The 22,814-nt window shown below is 43.0% G+C and overlaps 1 protein-coding gene across 4 annotated transcripts in view; it reads right to left on the bottom strand.

The window, feature by feature from the left end:
- chd3 (chromodomain helicase DNA binding protein 3) overlaps window positions 1-22,814 on the bottom strand; it is a 52,111-nt gene that overhangs the window by 22,647 nt on the left and 6,650 nt on the right. For 2 of the 4 annotated variants that reach the window (XM_030076099.1, XM_030076096.1), the window contains exons 7-30: window positions 22,557-22,707; window positions 20,652-20,827; window positions 17,724-17,993; window positions 16,460-16,663; window positions 15,172-15,395; window positions 14,199-14,330; window positions 13,682-13,784; window positions 12,661-12,852; window positions 12,360-12,560; window positions 11,205-11,342; window positions 10,986-11,107; window positions 9,937-10,110; window positions 9,075-9,216; window positions 8,465-8,596; window positions 8,244-8,361; window positions 7,054-7,178; window positions 5,673-5,904; window positions 5,112-5,296; window positions 3,771-3,948; window positions 2,795-2,881; window positions 2,200-2,285; window positions 1,514-1,647; window positions 1,284-1,428; window positions 71-233 (exon numbers count right to left, since the gene is read on the bottom strand). In XM_030076099.1, coding sequence (XP_029931959.1) covers window positions 71-233; window positions 1,284-1,428; window positions 1,514-1,647; window positions 2,200-2,285; window positions 2,795-2,881; window positions 3,771-3,948; window positions 5,112-5,296; window positions 5,673-5,904; window positions 7,054-7,178; window positions 8,244-8,361; window positions 8,465-8,596; window positions 9,075-9,216; window positions 9,937-10,110; window positions 10,986-11,107; window positions 11,205-11,342; window positions 12,360-12,560; window positions 12,661-12,852; window positions 13,682-13,784; window positions 14,199-14,330; window positions 15,172-15,395; window positions 16,460-16,663; window positions 17,724-17,993; window positions 20,652-20,827; window positions 22,557-22,707 — 3,814 coding nt within the window. The remainder of the gene's footprint in view (window positions 1-70; window positions 234-1,283; window positions 1,429-1,513; window positions 1,648-2,199; window positions 2,286-2,794; window positions 2,882-3,770; window positions 3,949-5,111; window positions 5,297-5,672; window positions 5,905-7,053; window positions 7,179-8,243; window positions 8,362-8,464; window positions 8,597-9,074; window positions 9,217-9,936; window positions 10,111-10,985; window positions 11,108-11,204; window positions 11,343-12,359; window positions 12,561-12,660; window positions 12,853-13,681; window positions 13,785-14,198; window positions 14,331-15,171; window positions 15,396-16,459; window positions 16,664-17,723; window positions 17,994-20,651; window positions 20,828-22,556; window positions 22,708-22,814) is intronic. The other 2 variants (XM_030076098.1, XM_030076097.1) reach the window with 2 other exon arrangements.

The raw sequence follows: 22,814 nt of genomic DNA, 5'->3' as shown, positions 1-22,814 counted from the left end.
CTCTAAATGCGGTGCTGTTTACGTATAGCGCCCCCTGTTAGATCTGGAAAGGTGTGTGTGTGTGTGTTACCTGGCTTGGAGGTGCAAGGCGTGTTGTTGCAGCTGGCATCAGGGGTGGGCGTGGCCGTCTTGATGACAGGTGAGGAGGCTCTAGACGAGGATTTGTCCACGCCGACCTCAGGCTTGAGCTCTGGAAGGCTCCACCGCCCGTTGATGTGCTCAAACTCCTGGATCTGAACACATACCGCACAAAATAAACAGCTCGCACACACACACACACACACATTCACTCTCTTAATTCAACCCTATTTAATTTCACCCTCATGTGCCCCGTTGGCCTGGCAGCTCATCACACATTCCCCTCGGCACAGGCAGTACATCAGGGTGTCTGCGAGTTTCAACAAGCAGATTTAAGACTCTAAGATGATAGGATAAAATGTAAGACCCATTTCAGCACATAAATAATCTGGAGAACCTGAAGCCAATCAGAATGTCAGGGTGAAGCTGCTGTTAGAATGCAGAGCAGGAAGAAAGCAACGTTGTAACACCTCTGAAACTACATCGAAGGCTTAAAGGTGATGTGTATTCTGTGCAGTTTACATTTGGATACTATACTGCAAAAACTCAAAATCTTACCAGAATATTTGTCTTATTTCAAGTCAAAATGTCTTATTTCTAGTTGAAATATCTCATTACACTTAAAATAAGACATTAAGACATGATCACCTCAGAAATTACTTGTTTTTAGACAATTCTCACAACAACAAGTGAAAATTTGCTTGTTTCAAGTGAAAATTGTCTAAAAACAAGTTATTTCTTAGGTGATCATGTCTTATTTTAAGTGTAATGAGATTTTTGACTAGAAATAAGACATTTTGACTTGAAATGAGACAAATATTCTGGTAAGATTTTGAGTTTTTGCAGTGTATCATCATTCATTTCATCAATGCATTAATTATAAAGTCTAGCTGCAACAATCTGCTGAAACAAACAAAATTAGTAACTCCAGCTATGGCCTGAATTGAAATGAAACACTTGATATGAAATTGATTTGTTCAAATTCTGCTGGATTTTGGTCATTTGTTGTAAATTATGCATTATTTTTGCATAACATTTCAAACCTTTCAAAATAAAAGTGATAATAAGTGAATCATGAATTGAACTGAATCGCCAAAAACCCATACTCTTACAGACACACTGATGTCCCTATTGTGCCACTTAAATTTGTTTTCCTCCTCAGTCTTTGGGTTGATCTAGATTAGCCAAACACCCTCTGGCCTGACCTTCTTCTTGACGAGAGACATGACCCCGATGCGGGTGAGGACCGGCTGGCGGCACAGGCCCTCCCTCGGCACGCCGTCGGCAAACGTCTCGGACCCGTCGGCGACCGGCTCACACAGGTGACGCATGAAGAGGGAGACGTACGCTCTGGACCAGGGGAGACGGAGACGCGGTTAACGACAGAGAGATGGTGCTTCGAGTCGGTAAATTTTTGTCCTCGTGTTTCACTCACTTGAACTCCTTCTCTGTTTTGCCCCTGAGGTCTCTGACCAGCCACTGACAGGAGAAAGCGTCCTGGGACGGCATTCCCCAGCGCATCACGGCGTTCAGGAAAGCCTTCCTCTGGCGTGTGTTGAAGCCCAGCACCTATTCACCCGGTGGACATGACAGTATATTGCGGATTTTATCGCGGATATCCCCACATGAAACTGACACTATGTGCAGAGGAAATAGTACTCATCTCTTAAAAATATATCTGTGTGTTGTCAATGTGGAAAACCCTGGTTAGTCAAAATGTCAGAGAATGAGAAAACTCTTGAGATCCTTCAAGGCCTTCAGCTCACTTCCTATTGACAGCCCTGCATTTCTTGCATAGCCAAGGGCCTTTTTTGAGAAGGTAAAACTGTCTAATAAAGTTAGAATAAACTCTGAATCCTAGCTTGAACAATGCAGGCCATTATAACCGTGACTGCCATTATCAAGATGATAAATGATCTTGGATCTGACGGAGTTATTGGAGCTAGATTTAATATTCAAGCTTTTCTGCCATCTCCGGTCAAAGATTGTTAGAAAAATACCCACGGGTGCAAGTTCACATTAAAACAAAGCTAAGAGATTCCAGTAAAATCAAGGTTTTAAAAAAAAAAAAAAAACAGCCTAAAATGAAAACAGAGCTGGTACCAAAAGAGATGTACAGACCTCAAGGTTGCCTCCGACTCTGGCCAGAAGAGGAGGCAACGGTTTATCCTTCTCATTCCTCAGCTGGCGGCGGGACTGCCTTCGACCTACAGACACACATGAGAGGAGGCAAAAGGGAAGGATGGCAACGAGGCAAAGTTGATAGGCAGGGAGCCACAAAGGACATTTTGGGGAGGGAAGCAGTCAATAATAATGAGAAATAATAATCCATATGTTTAAAGAATATAGCTTCATACAGGACTTCTAACCTTGAGTGAGTTAAACTGAGAAAAACAAGCATACTAAGGAGAAATCTACACTATCAAATCCTCTGTGTACAGACCTTAGTCAACCAAGAATCGAAAAACTTTCAAATGCTTGGAACATTTACTTTTGACTCTCTCAAGTATGAAATGGAGGGCGGCTTGCATTTTTGGCACCGCTGCGATTTGCTCGGTGCCAGGCGAGATCAGCCCCTGCCAGATTACTGGAGCAACTGAACCCATTTCAAACTGTAATTCAGCGCAGATTTGTGCATGTACTCGCGCTGCAGCAGACATCTCCCACCGTTCGTGAGGAGCTCCGTTCTCCGTGCCTCTCCCGTATCGCTCCTTACCTTCTGGCCTCTCGTCAAAGTCCTCATCCTCCTCCTCGGAGCCCACTGAATACTCGGACTGGTTATCTGAAATATCAGCATGCCACTCTGAAACAGCACATGGTGGAGTGGTCCGTCAATAGGCCAGGCCCATTCACTTCCACTGTGACAGCAACAGCTCAAGCACAAACCAGACTACCTCATAGACACACTATATCAAAAAATAATAATAAAAATGTAACTGTATAATACCAAAGGAACAAGTATTTGGGTTTAGTTATAGCCCTATAAGTGTAATATGTTACTTGCGTCCTTTATTCGAGAGAAAAAGTGAAAGAAAAATGGTTGAAATTAATATCACAACACTAAAAATGATTTTTTGAACAATATTTATAGACATCACAATACTCAAGTAGGAAAAATCCATTGTTAATTAGTCTAAGTAATGTTCCCTCCCCCCAAAAATGCATTGACTATAAAGTCTGCCGATTCAACTCCATCAATCTGCATCAATCAATAAACAGAATTAATCGTTCTGGTTTTGGCCTGAACTGATATGAAATGCCTGATATGAAATCGACTGGATTTTGTTCATTTGTTGTAAATGATATAATTCATGTGCATCTCATCATATTAAATGGTAACGTCGGGTTGAGACAAATAAAACTGTAATATACTTGTGGATGTTTCATGCCTGCTTTTGTCAGTAAATGACTTTAGACAGAAGAATTATGTGCCAACATTCCCCAAATAACAATGTGATTCTAATGAGAGACAATAAACAATAAATTTGCATTACTACCCAAACCCTAAATGAAAGGCTCCATTTTTAAACCTTTGCTCTCATTTCCCAATAGAGGATTAAGCTCCTCTTATTCCATTGACTTACAGTGGAACTGCCATTGTCTTTATACTAAGGTAAGACAGTTCAGATGTCTTTTTGCTGTTGCCGCTTGAACTTTTCAGACTGGGTTCAAAGAGTAAACCCAGCCCCTACCTTGGTCCTCCTGCGCTGCATCGTTGTAGTTGACAGGCTTGCGGTTCCTCTTCCCTTTGCCCAGCTTGCTGGCCAGATCCTCCTGCTGCTGCTCGTAGTGATGCCGCAGCAGCTTCTCCCAGTAGTCCGGGTCCACGTTCTCCTCCTGTTTGATGATCTCCCGCTCTATCTCCTCTATCTAAAGCAACAGGTAAACACGGGATATGGATTTCAGATGGCGCTGATCGAAGACGCGTGTTTCCCTCCACATCACACACACACGCACATGTGCATTTTTTCACGGAGGCCAGAGCGCAGGTCAAACGCAGCCTGCGCACCCTGCGGATAAGGATGTGTAAACCGTTCGAGACCTGGGTATCATCACTCCTCATCTGTCTGTCTCTCTTTTGAACTTTCACGTTGAGCTACAAAAACACATTACAGCATGATCCAACTTAATCTGCAATGAATTTATGTTGCCACATAAAGTATTTCCAGATTTCTGTGCAAGAAGGGCCTTGGCGCGGATGGGTTTCGACGGAGCTGAGTGGTTGCAGTTATCGGCTGCGGCGCTACAGCGTACACCTCCGCTCACGGATGAAGCGTTCTTGCTGCAAAAATGTTAGTTTGCACCTGAATAATCAGTGTACAGTCGAATGCATGCAACAGCTGCATCGCAATGAAAGGTATCTGTGAGAGAACGATGCACATCTGAAAGGAATGAAATTCAGAAAGATATCAACACGTCCAGATTCTTGTTAACTTGCACTTTCGTTTCTCAAAGTATCCTCAAAGATAATCAATAGTTTGAATTTCTGAAGCAGACTCATATTAGATAGTGGGCCGCATTAATTCAAAAAACATCTAATGTGGGCCAGATTATTTTTTGCTGATGTCAATATGACACATGGATATTTTGGACTACTTTCTGATTTAACAGACTCCATGTCAACCTTTCGCTTTTTTGATAACATGCGCAGCTACTAGCCTGCTGGTTTCTCCTTTAATTATGGCCAATTCTACTTTATTTAAATTACTAAATTACTATCATATTTTAGCATTAATCATTAATTAGTCAATTTATCATGGAAACCTTATTTTGCTATTTTTGCTTTGATTTGAAAATTGGGTCCCTCTGACACCTCTGATGCACAGTAAGTCCTGTGGTCTGATAACTGCATGTTTGAGTAATCTTGTGTTATGACGGTAATATTTGAGACATTTTTGTCAAAGCAGATCCGTTGTCCTCCTCGGTTCCCACCTGTCCTTCATCTCCATCGACACCCTCCTCCCGCTTGTCTCGTTTTCCTCCACAAACACGCCCCTCCTCCACCTCCCTCTCTCTTCCTCTCTGTTTCTCACCTTATCCTCCTCTCGGACCATGTACTGGGCCACTTTGAAGGAGCTGAGGTACTCGTTCATGTTCTGAACGTCCGTGTCGTCCGTGGCGTCTTGGCTTCGGTCCAGCAGCCTCTCGATGGCGGTGCTGTCGTAGTGGATCACGCTGCCCTCGTCCTCGCCTTTATCGCCCGCTGGACACTTCATACCTGCCACACACGACGGAGGTGAAATGAGAACGCCTGTGTCCTCCTCTGCCAGGACAATTTATCCAAGAAAAAAATCCCACTGCAACTCAAATAAGCCTTTTCCCCACATTTTCCTGTCAAGCAATTTAAAAAAAAAAAACATGATAAATAACAGCAATGAAAGCGAAGTGTCTCCTCCTGTCAAACTTGTCCAAATGAAAGGATATCACCTTCAGTATGTTTGGCAAAAGTAATTCATCCAGACACAGATGCCTGCCAAATCTTCCCGCCTGGCGTCAACTCCTCCCCAATTCCATGCGAAGACGCCGTTTCCAGTGAATTTGAGCCACCGGACCGCGCCGGGTCATTTTTCAAAAGCTTCATTTCAACGTCTCACCTTCCCCTTCGTCCTTGAACAGCTCCTCCGTTCCAAACTTGAGGATGTCGTCCAGCTCCTGCTTGGTCATGGAGCCGGCCTTGGACCCCAGGCCGGGCCGGACCACCAGGTGGGTCAGCATCATCTTCCTCTTGGCCACCTGGGTGATGCGCTCCTCCACGCTCGCGCGGGTCACGAAGCGGTAGATCATCACCTTGTTGGCCTGCCCGATACGATGAGCACGGCTGAACGCCTGCGAGGAGAGAACAAAAGGAGGCGGGAGAACGTTAAAAAGTGAATAAAAGAGCAATGGAAAGTGTTTTTTTGGAATAATTTATTTTAGAATTTTGACGAATAAGCAAAAAAAATACAACTTATTCCAACTAAAAACTCAATAGTACAACACTAAGATAGCTGAAAACAAGGAGGTGAAAGAATAACAATGGATAAAATAAATGAAATATGCTAAAATATGCTCAAGCTAGGACATCATTTATTACAATACTGGGGAGATGTTGTTTCAGGCCGGGGGACCCACTTCCTCAGTAGTAGTGAATATTGCCATATTTGTCAAGATGTGCAAATCACCTAAGCCCAGTTCAGACCTACCAGAGAGATATTTTACAGCGTACCAATAAACTATGAACACTTAACTATTTTTCTTTTTGTTCAACCATGGAAATTTCATGTATTAATTTGACATTTTCGGTTGTTTTTCACTGTCAGCTCGTGCAGCTTCTACCCGTGATTAACTGCCTGGAGAGGTGCTTTACATGTTTCCAAAGGAATTATGATGCAGCGGCGATAAACACAATAAATACAATAAACACAAATGACAACAAAAGCAAAAGTGCTATAATGAACCCCATGCATTATCATCCAACCTTGTGACATGTCAACATATGACGCAGTGGATACACAGCTTCCCTCCCACTATACCAAGCCCCAAATTCTGTGTAAATGCCTTTGTACCTTTCCTCTGTTTATTCCTTGTTTTTTTCTTTGCCATTATTATTATTTTTTTTTTCTGTACTTTTAATTGTTGCTCTGAGTGTGATGTATTGTACTCGCAGCTGAGGTACTGGAGTCCACGACAAATTTCCCCTGGGACAATAAAGTCATTTCTGATTTCTGATTCTGATTTCTGATTATGTGTGTATTTAGTCTGGTTTGATAGGATAAAGGATAGGCTAAAATAAGCCTTTGGCGTCCACCTATTCCTGTTTCGGCCTTTCATTTGTTATTAATTATGCATGTATATTTATTTTAGTTGATAGTCAAATTTCACTTAATGTGCTAGTATGGACTCTGTATTCCTGTTGCTATTTTTGGCCGAAACAAACTTCAAACTTCAAACTTCAAACTTCAAACTTCAAACCCGAGCCACCAGCTGCACCAGTACCTGGATGTCGTTGTGAGGGTTCCAGTCGGAGTCAAAGATGATGACGGTGTCGGCGGTGGCCAAGTTGATCCCGAGACCTCCCGCTCTGGTGGAGAGCAAGAAACAGAACTGACAAGCCCCAGGAGCTGAAACAAGAGAGAGAAGAGGAGGGAGGGAGGGGGGGCGAGAGTGTGAAGAATCAGGCAAACAGATCCCACTATTGTCAGTAACCACACAACACATACATACAGTGGAAATACGATAGCATAATATACAGTATCCATGGGGGTTGGTAGAGTTGCTGACCAGTACTTTCTGCCAACCATTCTCCATATCCACCTATTCAGTGTCACAAGGTGCTGGAGCCTATCCCAGCATGCACTGGACCCAAAAATTACATCGTCAGCTGCTGAAATTCACTTTCCTTAAACTTAGATACCAGTTTCACTTCCTGTCTTCATCCTCCATCTCCTCGTCTTATCAGTAGCTCTGCTGGAGACCCTAACCCAGACTCTCACCAGATATTTCAGCCACAAAAAAAGCTAGAAAACCTCATGATCATCACAATAACTAACATTTCTACTGTCAAAGTATGACTTTATTGTTTTTGCGTCGGCTGTAACAGAATAGGAGGTGTTGAGGTTGAAGCAGTGACCCGTCAGTGTGGCTGCAGTTCCTCCTGGTCACCAACAGAGGCTGATAAACGTCATAGATGACTTAAAGGAGCAGTTCACCCAACATCTAACGCATACCCCTAACTGCGTTACATGCACCCAGATAGTTTCTGTGTGATCGGGAGAGATTTCCAGTCTGAGTCCCTTCACCTAAATACAGCGGAGCTGGATGGCTTTTGTGTCGTGAGGCTCAAACTGTCAAAAACGAGCGTGTGAAAAACACAAAAGCAACAGCTCTTTCCAAAAATAATGATATAGAAACCTGGCATAATCCACGGCCCTCGAGGGCAGAGAGTTTTGCTGTGAAGTATTTCCTGCCAAAAAAACACTGGCAAACTGCGTGTATCCGAGGGGGTTTGTACTCCTTCCAAGCAGATGGCTGCAGCAGAGATACAGCTGATAAGACACAGTGAACTCTTCCTTAGGAGATGGGCAAGATTGTGGCAGACAGAAGCCTCACCAAAACACATAAAAACCAGATACATGGAGTATTTTGGATGAACTGTTCCTTTAAAGACCACACATCATCTGTCTTACCATTGAAGCGGTCGATGGCCTCCTGTCTTAGCGCTCCTGTGATGCCTCCATCGATTCTCTCATATTTATAGCCTTCATAGTCCAGGAAGTCTTCTAACAAGTCCAGCATTTTAGTCATCTGCACACACAGAGGGAGAGAGAGAGATGTTTTCATGGTTTATGTTGTTGGTGTTTGCACAGTGTGTATGCGAGTGTGTGTGTGTGTGTGTGTGTGTGTGTACCTGTGAGAAGACCAGTACTCGGTGTCCCTGCTCCTTCAGTTTCCTCAGCATCTTCTGCAACAGCGTCAGTTTCCCAGAAGCCTTAGTGAGGCCGGCCCCCTCGTAAGCGCCACTGGGCGTTTTGGGGGCTTCCTACACACACACACACACACACACACACACACAAACACACACACACGCACGCACAAAATCGCCACAAGTTACATACACAAATAAGCCAAAAGAAAACATCAGACTTGAAAAATCAGAGTTGTTGTAAGAATAAATGTTTTATTGACTGCACTGATAATACATTTTAATATTTAATAATTATACATAAATACCTAATACCTAATCCACTGATATAACAAATGCGTTTTCACCATCTCTGTGTGCACAAATGTAATACAAGTGCATTACCTAAAATCACCACAAGGTGTCACTATTCTGTAATTAAGGAGCAATTCAAGGCCACTGAGGTAATCATTGCAAGTCTTGATGATGATGTAGGATTGACTTTAATATTATTATTATTATTATTTTTTTTTTTTTTTTATGGCCCTTAATTATTTCACCCGTCAGGTATGCTGATTTTACACTGCGTGTGTGTGTTGTTGTGTGATGTTGTTACCATGGAGGCGACGGGGAAGAGGTAGGGGTGGTTGCAGCACTTCTTCAGGTCCATCATGATGTTGAGCAGGGACACCTGGTTGCCTCCACCTTTTGAATTGAGCGCCTCAAAGTTCTTGGTCAGGATCAGCTTGTAGTATTTCCTGATTGAAACATAAAAACAAAAAAAAATTCCATATAATGACTTATTTTTCTCTGTCCCACTCAAGGACAAACTTCTTTCTTATCTATATACTATATTCTCAACACTATCCAGGGCAGGGCTGTGTCCAATCATAGGTCAACATTATCAATTTATGTTGGTAAAATAATTCATAATTAATATCTTCAATCATCAAATAATCATTAATAATCAATGTCAGTTGTTATATAATAATAAATAATACATAAAATCATAAGTAATGATGCATTTTAATAGACTGCCAGTGAGATGACTCTAATGATCAGGAGGTTTTATGCATTCATGGTGGACGTTCTGCGCTTGACTTGTTGATTCCCATTCTTTTTAATTATTATGGTCCTACGCATGTGAATCTGTCCATATATATGAAATAAAATAATAAAGTTCTTCCTCCAGATCCTTCTCCATCTCCTTCAACAGTCAGCATTTGCCGTCTACCCATATTTATCCAGAGATGGTTTACTCAGCCCGCGTCTTCGTTTTTAGCAACCCCCTCCTACACCGGGATAAAATTCACACAGTCACACCTGGGAAGTGCCAAAGTTCACCTTCGCAGCTTCAGTTGTTCCCCAAACCGGTGCGTTCATTTGAAACACCAGGCATGAGGCATCTTCTGTATAACCTGCGGCTCCACACACGCTCCACACACACACACACACACACACGCTCCCAGAGGTCTCACTTCTGCATGGGGCTCAGCTCCACTCTGACGATGAGCTCGGTCTTGGCGGGCATGTTCTTGAACACGTCGGCCTTCAGCCTCCGCAGCATGTGAGGCCCCAGCAGGTCGTGGAGCTTCTTGATCTGGTCCTCCTTGGAGATGTCGGCGAACTCCTCCAGGAAGCCTTCAAGGTTACTACGCAGAGAGAGAGAGAAGTGGGGGGGAGGTTGGGAAGCAGAGAGAGACGGTGTTGAGTAATGGCGGGAGAGAGGAGGTGGATAAAGGGGATGAAGTTAAACTCAGGACGAGGGAGGCATTTGAGGAGATAAGGAGTAAAATTTGTCTTTGGCTGATAAAGTCAACCGGGGTCGCCTGTCTGTCACGCTGGCTTGTTAATTTTCTGTGACATTTGAAAGCCTCGTTGATGCTGAGTTTCTGTTGCGAAATACAAGCTGGACCTCTTGGCATTTATCAGTGAGCCGACTGGCGATGAGAATCACATAAACTCAACCGTTGTCTTTAGTCCATATTTTTTTTTATCAGTTGACCCACGGCAGTTCTAGTTATGGCAGCTTTAAACAGCACTGGAAAAAAAAAAAAAAGAGTGCGGTGAGATATTACAATAAAATATTTAACTATTTTGGGCAGCAGAAGTGATTCTTGACATACCAACATTTCTTTTAACTCCTGCCCTTTCTTAGTTACCGTTGCTATGTCGGACAAACTCTGAAAACAGATGCTACCACAGATGCTGCATGTGTGACTCCCCGACAACCTTTTTTTTTTTTTTTCCCCAATTTCAAACACTCCAGCAAAAGCCAAACTCCAGTACTCTCAGTACACAGTCAGACCAGTTTCAGATGGTCTGCTGCAGCATTTAAATACCACCTGGAGGCAGACACTAAGCAGGGATTGGTGGATCACTATGTCAGTGATTATCCTGCAGTGATTTTTAGTTTACCAGCCATTGCCAGGTGAGTCACAAACATAATTCAAATGCAGCTATTTGTAAACAAGTGCATATCTGTGTGTGTGTATGTGTGTGTGTGTGAGAGAGAGAGTATGCCTACTTGAAGCGGTTGGGGGTGAGGAAGTTGAGCAGGTGAAACAGCTCCTCCAGGTTGTTCTGCAGAGGCGTTCCCGTCAGCAGCAGCTTGTGGTCAATCTTGTAGTCGTTCAGACGCCTGAAGAACTGAGAAAAACCGAGAAAAACGACAGATTTTAGACAGTTCCATACCTTTGCGTTATTATTATTAACACACAAATACACACACTGCCGGGCTTGTTACCTTGGACTGGTTGTTCTTGAGGCGGTGAGCTTCGTCCACCACCAGGCAGGCCCATTCTATGGACTTGAGCGACGTCTGGTCGATGGTCACCAGCTCATAGGAGGTGAGCAGCACATGGAACTTGATCGGAGCCTCTCTCTGAAGGAAACACAAATTATTATTCATATTCAGATTACCAAAGCTTGACAGTTTCAGCAGCCTGGGCATTTGTGTTTAAAAGTAATGCAGGCATCGGCAAGGACCTGATGATACAATTCAATACATAGGTCACAATACCATTTGTATCAAAATACACTGTAATACTATACAATATTGACCAGAAAAGCATAAATAGAGCTTAAAATACAACCTATTGCATAACCCGGGGAGCCTAAAAATATACCGTACCTATGTGCTGTCTCATTGCTCTGACAAAACTGCACAGTAATACATTAATATGAAAAATAAATGGGCTGGCAAGTACAATCTTGTGTGAATAGGGTTGCTTTGATTATTATGAAGATGACTGCCAGCCAGAAAGACTATAAAAAAGCATTTTCGCATTGAACATCTGAATTTGATTTGATTGAGGAAATTCTGAGTCAGATACAGCCCTGTAAGAAACTAGAGTCAATACTGTGTTAATAATACTGCAAAATTCAGCTGCGTCAATTGTTTTCGAATGGCTCTTGTGTTTAAAAGGGCACTCTGATTATGTTATGTTATGCTATGTTATTTTATGAGTTCACTAACAGCAGAACATGTGTCATAGAAGAGGATTATGGGTGGCAGTTGTGTTAATATTATCCTGCCTCCCTGCTTCTCCTCACACAGCAAAAATGCTTAGGGGTATGCAAAAATACTGCAACTGCAAACAAAAGTTTTGCAAGAGCATGTAAAAGTTTTGCGGGAACATGCAGAGGGCTTGCAGAAGCTTTGAAAAACAGCTCAAAAGCGTTCTGCTCCTTTTCCCCCATGTCCCCTCAGGGCTTCTGTAGAAAGGTGATGATAACACAGATCTGTTTTCTTCATCCCCCCACAACCTTCCTGCTCCCTCCCCCCTTCTCCCGTTTTCAAACTTCATTTACAAACTTTGTCCCATTATCATATTTTCTTATCGTCCTCATTCCGCTGCCACCCTCTCCTCCTCCTCCTCCTCCTCCTCCTCCTCCTCACCCGCAGTTTGAAGGCCTTCTTCCCTCCCTTGACGGCGGTGTCATCGAAGGAGAACTCATTCTCTCGGATGATGGCTCGGCTGTCCTTGTCCCCCGTGTACGTCACCACATAGAAGTCCGGCGCCCACATCTCAAACTCCCTCTCCCAGTTGATGATGGTGGAGAGCGGGGCGCTGACCAGGAACGGGCCCTTGGTGTGGCCCTGCAGGACAGAGGGAGGTGAGACCACGCTGCGTTTCAGTGCCTCGGCCTTCACAAACGCGCGGAGGGAGACTAACGGACAAAAAGCCGTCCCAAATTACCTCTTTGAACAGGGAGTAGAGGAAGACGATGGTCTGGATGGTCTTGCCCAGGCCCATTTCGTCTGCCAGGATGGTGTCGGTGCCTTGCGCCCAGGAAAACCGCAGCCAGTTGAGACCCTCGAGCTGGTAAAGGTGCAGCGTGCCGCCTGTCGAGGTGACAAAGTCTGGCTGCTCCTCGTACTTTATTGTCGGCTGGGATGGCAAAAGGAGAGACGTCAACAACACGACAGGGACAAAATTCAACTGTACTACATTTATCTGTCTGTACTAGTATTAATCCTAGTAGTATTAGTAGGCTGTGTGTAGTGCTGGTTGTGACAACAGTAATAGTTCTTTCTTTATTGTGATAAATACACACAACAGGCAATGATTAAAAAAGAAAAAGAAAAAACATAAAAGGCGGCAAACCGTATTGCCCACAAAACAAATCACTTTATTTGTTATCAATAGTGCTATGAAATATATGCACTTCAAAGCAAAAAATACTGCCTGAGGAGGAGAGCCAGGCCTTGCAATGTATTGCAACTTAGTAACTGCTACATCCAGTCTGTTTGTCCTTTTTTTTTGTTGCTGTTGTTGAAGTGCTTGTACTTTATAGCACGGTTGATAGCATATAAAATCGCTTCTTTTGTGCATTATCCAGTTTCCCACCTTTTTCTGTTTTATGCACTCTGACCCCTCGGGAACCGATTATTACCGTTGCCTTTTTATGTACGTTTTAATTGCCGATATTTTCGTGTTCTTTGCGCATTTGCTTTAGTCTCTTCAGAGTAATCATGTTGGCTCAAAAGCGCAGGACACTTCAGAATGATAGTTGGTTTTATTGGCCAAGTGAGTCGGCACATGCAATATATAGCGTCTCTCCTGCAGCGCACAGCAGGAGCTTGCAAAAAATTAATAATAATAATAAAAATAGGGGTCTTTTCGGTGCAGTGTGCGCATAGCTGTCTGAGAAATGCACACGCTCGGCGGCTACAAATCAAACATGACAACGCTGATGGTGAAGTTAATGGTATCTCACATCAGTGACCGGCGAGCCAGGCGCTTCCTCCTCCTCCTCCCCCTCCTGGCTCCTGCTCCTGATCTTCCTGGGTTTGTCTGGGTCTTCCTTCATCACCTCGTCCCTGTCAGACAGCAGCACATTCATCACTCCGTCAGTCAATCTGTCCTTGTCACTCAGTCAATCCGCTAATCAGTCAAGCAAGAACATACACGAGCAAGTAATAAATCTGTCAGTCTGTTGTCCATTCTGCCATTCCTCTATATGAAATTCAACACACGTCTAGAGTCAGGCCCATCACCACACACCTATTAGAGGGAGAATTTACACAATGTTTCGCCAATAGCATTTAAAGATACTGCACTAATCCGTTTTCCCCAGAAGTGCCTCGAGCAAAATCTCTAATCCAACTAAAATCATTTACATTATATCTTTTAGTATTTTTTTGAAAAGGAAAAGCTGCTATGATCACCTACGATCAAATTTAGACTTTTCCATAATAACGTCAAGAGTTATCGAGGCCACTTTGATGTCATACCTGTGTCTCCAGTAGCCGGCCTTGTAAATAGCAAAGTCCGGGATGTCCAGGTCGTCTCTCTCCCAGGTACACTGGTCGTAGGTCAGATCTCTCCACTTCACCAGGTAGTGGTACATGCCCTTCTTGTCAATGCTGGCAGTAACACACATATCACACATGTAGGTAACATGCAACAGACAGTTTATGGAAGCACAGAGTGATCGTGTTACTTTTTTAAATTTGGAAGCAGGCTGTTTCACGTGTTATTAGTCTGTTCAAATTCAAAACACGTAAAAAAAAAAAAAAATCATGTAAAGTAAAAATCCTTCCTGCATCTTGTTTTGCTTTGTCTAACTGAGATTGGCTTACTGGACGCTGCATTATAAAGCAGTGACTGACTGTACAATTTGTAAGTGGGAAACACAAAAGCACTCTAATGAGTTACTATTAATACATAACCACTTCTTAATGCTGTTATTAATGATTTCAAATGCATGCAGCATGTCTGAGCTTTGTTCAAACCCACAGATCTTTCCGAAGAAGTGAGATGCATCCGGCTAAATTAAAGGGAAATGTGTATAAAATAAGGTACAAGACATGTGGATATATATTTATTTGAAATAATGCTGCAGCCATAAAACCATGGCATTGCTGGTTTGAATATTTCGCTCAGTATAAGTGTGATATAGCTTAGATGTAGTGTTGCAAGCAGTAGATAAAACACGTGTCTTATACAACATGTATAAGACACTGTTGCACAATATGGAGAAATATGTTTTCTGTAACTCTGAAGCTACTAAGGGGAAATTTGAGGGAAAATCAGAATTCAAGGGGATAATTTAAGTGATGAAGTAGCTGCTACTTTTAAGAAGAACTTCCCAAATCTCTGCACACTGACACCACCACACACACACACGGAGCACACAAATCAAAATATGCACATGGATGTAACCGTGCATGAACACACACACATTCACAGACACAGCGGCCTCACCTGTGGTTGATGATGCGGTGGATCATCATCCACTCGGGCTTGATGCCATATTTGTAGTACTTGTCTTCCAGGATGGCGAACTGGGGATCCTTGGCCCTCCTCTTCTCGCTCTTCCCCCCTCCGGTGTCGTCCTCCCCCCCGGAGCCGTAGTCCAGGCTGGGAGGCTCGTCCATGTCCGTCTTCCTCTGGTAGTTTCGGAACATCACCGAGTGGAAGATCTCCAGCTGGACGGACAGAAAAATTAGAGATTTTCTACAAGTTAATGGATGGATGCAGGATCTACTATGATTTTGATTATCGATTAATCATTTTAATAATTTATCAAGCAAATACACCAAACAGCTGCTAGTTACAGCCTCAAAAATTTCATATCATTTCAAAATGAATGCTTAGGTTTTGTTTTTTTTTGGCTGCTGGTCAGACTCAGAAAGTCATTTTAAAATATTGCTTTTGGCTCTGGTAACTTGTAATGGGCATTTGCCATTATTTCAAACATTTCATAGGCAAAATGACTGGTCCATTATTTGAAAAAATAAACAATAGATTATGCATTCACCTGTGTTTTAAACTATGATTTATAGTGCTCTTCAGTGACCCTTTTGGGCTGCATTCAGACAGAATCAGGCAATCCGGCGACCTGCCACTGTTTTGTGCAGAGGTGCGGTCGTGTCACTAGATGTCTGCCTTATGTGATTGGCCACCGCAGTGTGATGTCAGGTTGAGTTCTCGCAAAAAGATTAATTTGGTTCAACTTATTGCCGGAGAGCGACAGCATTTTTGGCTGAACCCTCTAAACACACTACCCCCATTCAAAATCAATTTGGAAACACCTGGATTGCCTGGTTCGGTGTGAATTGAGCCTTAACTTTCCTATAGACCTTTAACACTGTGATATTGTTCCCTCCATGACATCTTTGACGTAACATCTGATGGTTACAGAACAATTCCAAACTCAAACCAATGACAGCAGAGGACGGATAGAGTTTACTTGACCAGGAATGCAGCTGATAGTGAGTTGGCCAACGAGAACAAACAACAGGCCCCAAGATTGATTGCAAGAACTACACATCGCATCCAAAAAAGTGCGATGTTCTGTCGTGCAATCACCTGGGAAAATTACCACCCGTGATCTCAACTGACGGTGTGACATCAAGCGCACGGTTCACCTCAAGCTATAAGAGTACGTTCTGTTGTTGTGTTTGTGGGAGTAACTTTGCCCACAAGGACACAGGCACGGTCGACTTCTCGCATTTGACAGTCACCTCGCCGCCCGGCTGCGCTCTCTCACCTGCAGCTCGGTGATCCATGTGCAGTGCCAGTACGACTGCGCGGTCAGCTTGACAAAGAACTCTCTCTCTGCCCTGCCCTTCATGGGCGGCGGCAGCGGGGCGTCGGGTGGGGCATCGGGAGCAGGAGGCACGGGAATGGGAGTCGGGGGCTCGCCCCATCGCCAGTGGAGGATCTTCTGGACGCGTCCTTTGATTGGCGGACACTGGAGAAGAGATGAGATCATTATTAATCATGGCAACCCAGAGCAAAACACAGTTTATTTGTATTTGTGATTAGATATGGTGAGTTTTCTTATCCAAATAGAGAAATATTAAGAATATTTCCTCATTTTAGTAGGAAAATGCATCATTGCGGAACAATGCATGAACCAGGAATGGGCAACTCTGATGGTCATATGATTAGTCTGCAAAAATGAAATCTGTGGTGGTGACCAGGCTCCCAAATACCCTCGCAAACTTGTGACTGCATTGTGCTTTTACAGCAGGTGTGAAAGATTACAGTCCTCCACATATCTCACACTTGATATTAAAAGATCTGTGATGTTCTTGAAGGTTCCCAGAAAGAGCATATTCAGAGTTTGGTGTGAACGGGGTGCCTGTGACATTTTGGCTGGAAAGGAGTTTTATATGTCACGGAAAACTCCCCATCCTTCACCCTGGCAAGCAAAATGTCACATTTGTAATCATAAACAAATTAAAAAAGGAGGAAATCCAAAACACTCCAAAATCCTAAATTAAATTTGGTGCAAAAAGGGCGCAACTCCACCTCACAGTTTATAGTAAGACATCAAATATCTGACACTTTCTGCAAAAGTATGACTAGTTCTGTGTGTTGCTTTTGTTCCCTTACGTCCCTTTCACTCTAAATCCTTGCTAAGTTTTGGTGAGAACAAGCAACTTAGGAGCGATAACAAGGGGTAAGGTTGATCCTAAATAAACATAAGGAGCTGATTTTATGACTGTATGGACTTACGATTTCTTACTGAACAGCCCGAGTCCCAAATGTATGTATGTTATGCAATGGTCTGCTGTCTCGCTCCGTTATATATCAGTGATAGACCGTAAGTGAGTCATAGCTTGTTATTTATAGGCCAGCAATCAGCACAACTTAACAAAACAGAACAAAAACATCAAGTACACAGGATCTGATGAAACAATCCTTAGTTCTACTAAACTAGGCTGAGAGAGAGAGAGGACGTGCAGCCCTGAGTTGGATATAAATAGCGATGAAATAAAACAGAATAGAGCAGAACAATAACTAACCGTGCATCGCGGACACAGCCACTCTCCGTTGGGGATCTCTGGCAGGGGCGGGTTGAGACAGTGGATGTGGTAGGAGGAGGTGCAGGTGTCGCAGCACAACAGCTCCCCTCCGTCCTTACACACCCGGCAGAACTCCATGTGGTCGTCGTCCTCCTCCTCCACCCCCGCCGGGACCCCGACTCCCACGTCGGACATCACTCTCTCCTCGCACTCCTCCTCGAAATCATCAAAGTCCTCGTCCTTCGCCTCCCACTGGATTCCCTCCTTTTCCTGTGAATCATTTGACAGTTAAGATCAGGAGGCCCCAGCAGCGAAACCGGGCTTTTGTGTAAACCTGACCGCCAAAGTCAAAGCTGTGATTTTTTATGCACTGCAGTCATGACGGGGAGACGCAGATAACAGGAGGAGGAGGATATTAGTGAAACTATTTAATCCTAAAGGCAATTAGGACACCAACTGTTTTAGGGAGTACCACTCCATATCATGTTCTGAAAGTTTGAACCACAGAATGAGGATACTACTTGCAATAATTACTAATAAACACAATAATAGCCCAATCAGAATAAAAATGCCTCATATAAGCACCTCAATCAGAGGAGACTGGCCTGATCTGGGCCAATTAGAAGGAATTTTCGGTTGTATTGAAAAAGGTGGTGTAAAACCTTTGCTAATCTGTTCAACAGGAAAATAATAGTGCCTGATAAGCATGTAAACAATTATTGTATGATTGTTTCTCTCCGGTTGGAATAAATATATTCTTTCTGTGCATGTCTGGGTGTGGTTCACACAACTTGGTCTTGTAAAGTTCAAATCTTTTAAGGATTGTTGAACACCTCTGTGGTTGAGTTTGAAAAGATGAACCAAGCCGGGATCCACCAAAGCATCGACCAAATCAAAAACCACAGGGAAATGTGTGAAGGCTGCCTGTTAAAGTCAAACAGCCAAAGTGCTTCCAACGCAGCCACTTTTCATTTTCACAGTCTGATGGACGACCTGATGGGAGAGCGACCCCTGGCGAACACGACTTAGCTTATGTCATATTTATATTTCCAGCAGATTAGATGCTTGCCAGCAGGTGGAACCACTTCGCTCTTGCCAAAAAAAAGTTCTGATAAATGCTTCAGGGCATGTAAACACACGCCTTATCGCATCACTTTATTTAGCGTCCATGTAAACAGTTACGCTGGAATCTCTAATCAGAATGATTTCAGTGGGGTTGAAGAAATATCATCCATGTTTCTGCATCTGATGTCTGCCCTCTACATCGGCTTGCTGAAAAGCAGTATTTGCAGGTATTTGCAGTTACTTTAACGTTTTATTTTAGAAATGTTATGTAGCAGACAGGTGGGATTTAACACACAACAATGCAAAGAGTGTCGTAAAGTTTCGACCGTGTATAACATCAGTGTTGTTTACATTTCTGTGACTGTGACCGGCCTAATCTGAGCCGCCTGGATTACCCAACTCTGTTCGAGTCGGGGGGTTTTCAGGTGATGTAACGCGCTGCCTGGGGTCCATACTGGAGGTCCACGGCTCTTGGGAAACAGTGGCTGTGAACGGCTGATTGTGTTTCTGAACATGTGACTTAGTCCTCTCAAAAGAACCAAATCGGCGTCTGTGCTGTTTTCAAGAGAGAAATCTGCCCTAAAGTGGTTTCAAAGTTACAAAAAAAATTCTATATTATAATTATTATTCTCTCATTATACAGTTATGCTTCACTAAAGCTACATCACACTTAAACTGAGTGAAATATTCCAATCAAAGCCGTGATTGTTTTCTCGGTTGCAGCACTGCATCAAATAGAAAATATCGAGGTTAATATGATGATATGGCATAAGTTTTGTCTCTCACTGGTTTTAAAGGCTACATTACAGTAGAAGGATGCAATTTTTTTTAAGTGTATTAGACTGTTTTATGATTTGCCTCAACCTGCCTGGCCATCATATCCACATTACTGATGACTGTCTATCTTTTGTGTAAATACCTTATGACAACACTGATAGTCACCCCTGCAATATCATCACAATATCGACAATATCGAGATTCAGTATTCTTGATGTTTTATTTTGTCCATATCAATAATAGGAGCTACCTCTCACATTTTAACCCTATAAAGCCTGAACTATGAAAGAATTGGCAGAAAATTCTAATTTTTTGAAATTGAACCCTTTATTTAGTCCTATAACAAAATATATATGTAAAAAAAAAAAATCAAAAAATATGTTATTACACGACCTTTCTGGTGTATGATATATGATATGTGCTTGAAGTGCCAATGGTATGGTCCAGGTTGAAAAGGGGAAGTGTTCAAGGGTATACAACAGTATTTTGGTCAAGTATTGATTAAACTGAAAACGAAAAACAGAATTGAAAATGTGTATCATATAAGATACAAATGGGTTTATCGGGTTAACTTTCAAATTAGTAGGATTTGTAAATCAGATTGCTGGGTAAAGTCAGATGCCAGCGGTTTTAATTGGGTGAACTGGGATGACTCCTCCACAGAGTTTCAGACTAGAGAACAGAGATAAAGACAAGCCAGTTTACTGTCGTTTTAATTTAAATTTTCATACAAACCTACCTTCCCATACCACTAATTTTCTCTGATTGGATTAGTCAATGGATGTACACCCACACCAACACTTTTTCCACATATCTCTCTTTTTCTAGCCATGTTGTTATAGGCCTATATTTAGCTGTTATTTGTGCACAGCCAGTTCTCCACTGGACCCTCACTGATGGCAGTGGTTGCTTGGAGATGTGTGACGCACATGCAAAGCCTCTATTTGAACTGCTGCTGAAACAAATCGGCTGCTTTTTCAGCCACATTCGCTGAACTGCGCTCGTCACTTGGAGATGAGTGAGTGAGGAAACAAAGCAAAATCATGCACGCCAGCCGCAAACGCAGGCCGCTGTGGCTTTACTCACGCAGTGCGGGCAGCTCCACTTGCCCTCGGGGGCCTTGTCCAGCTCCGGCTCCAGGCAGACGAGGTGATAGGCTCTGGGACAAGTGTCACACAGGATGATTTCACCGCCCTGCTGGCACACCTCGCAGTAGTCCTGATGGTCCGTCTCGTAGCCGTCCGCGTCCTCCTCACCGGGGACTGCAGGTTTTGGGGCGACAAAGACGATATACAGACAGGAAATACAAATTAGTAAATCAACGACAGACACACTTAACAGAGACTGAAACTGAAATTAAAACATGGAATAAAAGTTCAATGGGCAAGACTGGTGTGTAAAACTAATTGCCTGAATTTATACAAAATCTTTTCACGATTCTTAAAAAATATACGTCATTGTGTGTGGCAGAACAAGCACTAAATGTGATGAACAAAGTCAGATACATGGGTCACATCATCAGGAATGATCTATGTGATGATGACAGTGTCCAGCGCCAGTGTTGCAAACTGTTTGCACAAGCCAACACGCTGGCACACAAAACCAAAATACAGTCTGCTGTCCTCCACTCAATACAGCCCCACTTGCGATGCAATTATCATGAAGCAAAAATGAAGGAGGTGGCATTTAATGACGCTTTCAGGATCTTACTCAAGCTCAGGTCACATGTTGGAGAGCAGTGACGTTCCCACCTTTCACGCTGTGTTGAGGATTTTGATGTATAAATCTGCGTGCCGATTGATCGATTCAAAAAACGTCTCTCTTTGAATCCTCGCCTTGTGGAGACTTGTGGTGGGCACGGCTATGTTTATTCTTCAATTTTGGTTTGCATGATTGCTTTTCGTTTCTTTCACTTTCTCTGTTTTTGCTTCTCACAGGGGGGTGAGCTTTTGTTGCTGTATTGTTTATTTTGGCAGTTCATCAAAAAATGTGACTGCTAAGAAAAAAAATGCAATTAAAATAGCCTTAACTGAGCCAATACAAAGTGACACAAGGTATTTATCTTGTTCTTATCCTGGAAAAATTGGAGCAAACGTGTCTGTGTGTTTTAATCACTGTGAACTATGAACTGCAATGTTTATATAAAGAGTTAAAGTCAAATTGAATATATACATAATCTTGTGATTATCCAATAAATTGCAACTTTTTTGTCAGTGTTTTTTTATTCTGTTGCCTAATTTATTTCGCATTTCAGAAGAAAAACCCTGGTCTTCTATTACTGCATGTGCTAATTAAGAAAAATAAAAGTTTGGCTAAAAGTGCTGAATCACATCACTAATTCGCATTGTGGTTTACAAACTAGAATTGAACTGATTATTCCAAAAACAGAGAAATTGTTTTTACATCAAATTGCCAGCTAGTGAATCATGAATCAAACTAAACCGATGCGGAGCCAAACATTCACACCCTTAAAAACACACCCGCCTTATCAGCCTGAGGCACAAAGTGAGGCCTCATTTTCCTTCATTCAGAGCCAGTTGTTTGATTGGCTCAAATGAAATTCTCACATCGGCACGTCGGGCGTTTCTCTGCCCACAGGAACAGGCGAACTGATGAATAGAAAAACAGCAGCAAACAGCACTCCAAGCAGACTTTTGTTTCTCTCGGCCCCTTTTAGTTTTTCAGAATAAAGCGGGCGGTGTGAGCAGGCTGCATGTTTAAGTTCAAATCCTCCAAACGGTTCCCTCTCGCTGCTGTGCGGAGCCGCTAACAAGCAAAGTTGCAAAGTGTAGCTTTCAAATCGCTCAAAAAAAAAAAAAATCAAGCAGAGATCACGACGCTATCATGTCTTCATTATCTGAAACAGAACAGCGGTGGCTTGCCAAGGCACTTAAACATCCAATCTAAAATCCAAAATGTTAAGCTGACGTGGACACAAGAGCCTTCACATGCAAAACGCTGGAGTATATATGTATAATTTTGTTGAAATACCACATGGCAGGTCGAGTTTACTCTTCTTCTTCTTCTTGGCGGGCCGCCCCCGCTTGTTCTTCTTGGCGCGGCCAGAGCTGTCCGAGCGGACCGAGGAGCTGTGCACGCTGGAGTCCTCCTGCTCAGACTCGTCCTCGTCCACATCCTCACTCTGGAGGAAGACGAGAAAAGTGGTGAGGAGGAGATGGAAAGAGAGATGAAGAAGTAAAAAAGCAAAAAAAAAGAGTGACTAAGGTGACAAAAAGTGGCGCCAGCACT

This window comes from Myripristis murdjan, chromosome 18 (genome assembly GCF_902150065.1).
Source record: "Myripristis murdjan chromosome 18, fMyrMur1.1, whole genome shotgun sequence".
Taxonomy (NCBI): domain Eukaryota; kingdom Metazoa; phylum Chordata; class Actinopteri; order Holocentriformes; family Holocentridae; genus Myripristis; species Myripristis murdjan.
This window is presented reverse-complemented; position numbering and strand designations above follow the sequence as displayed.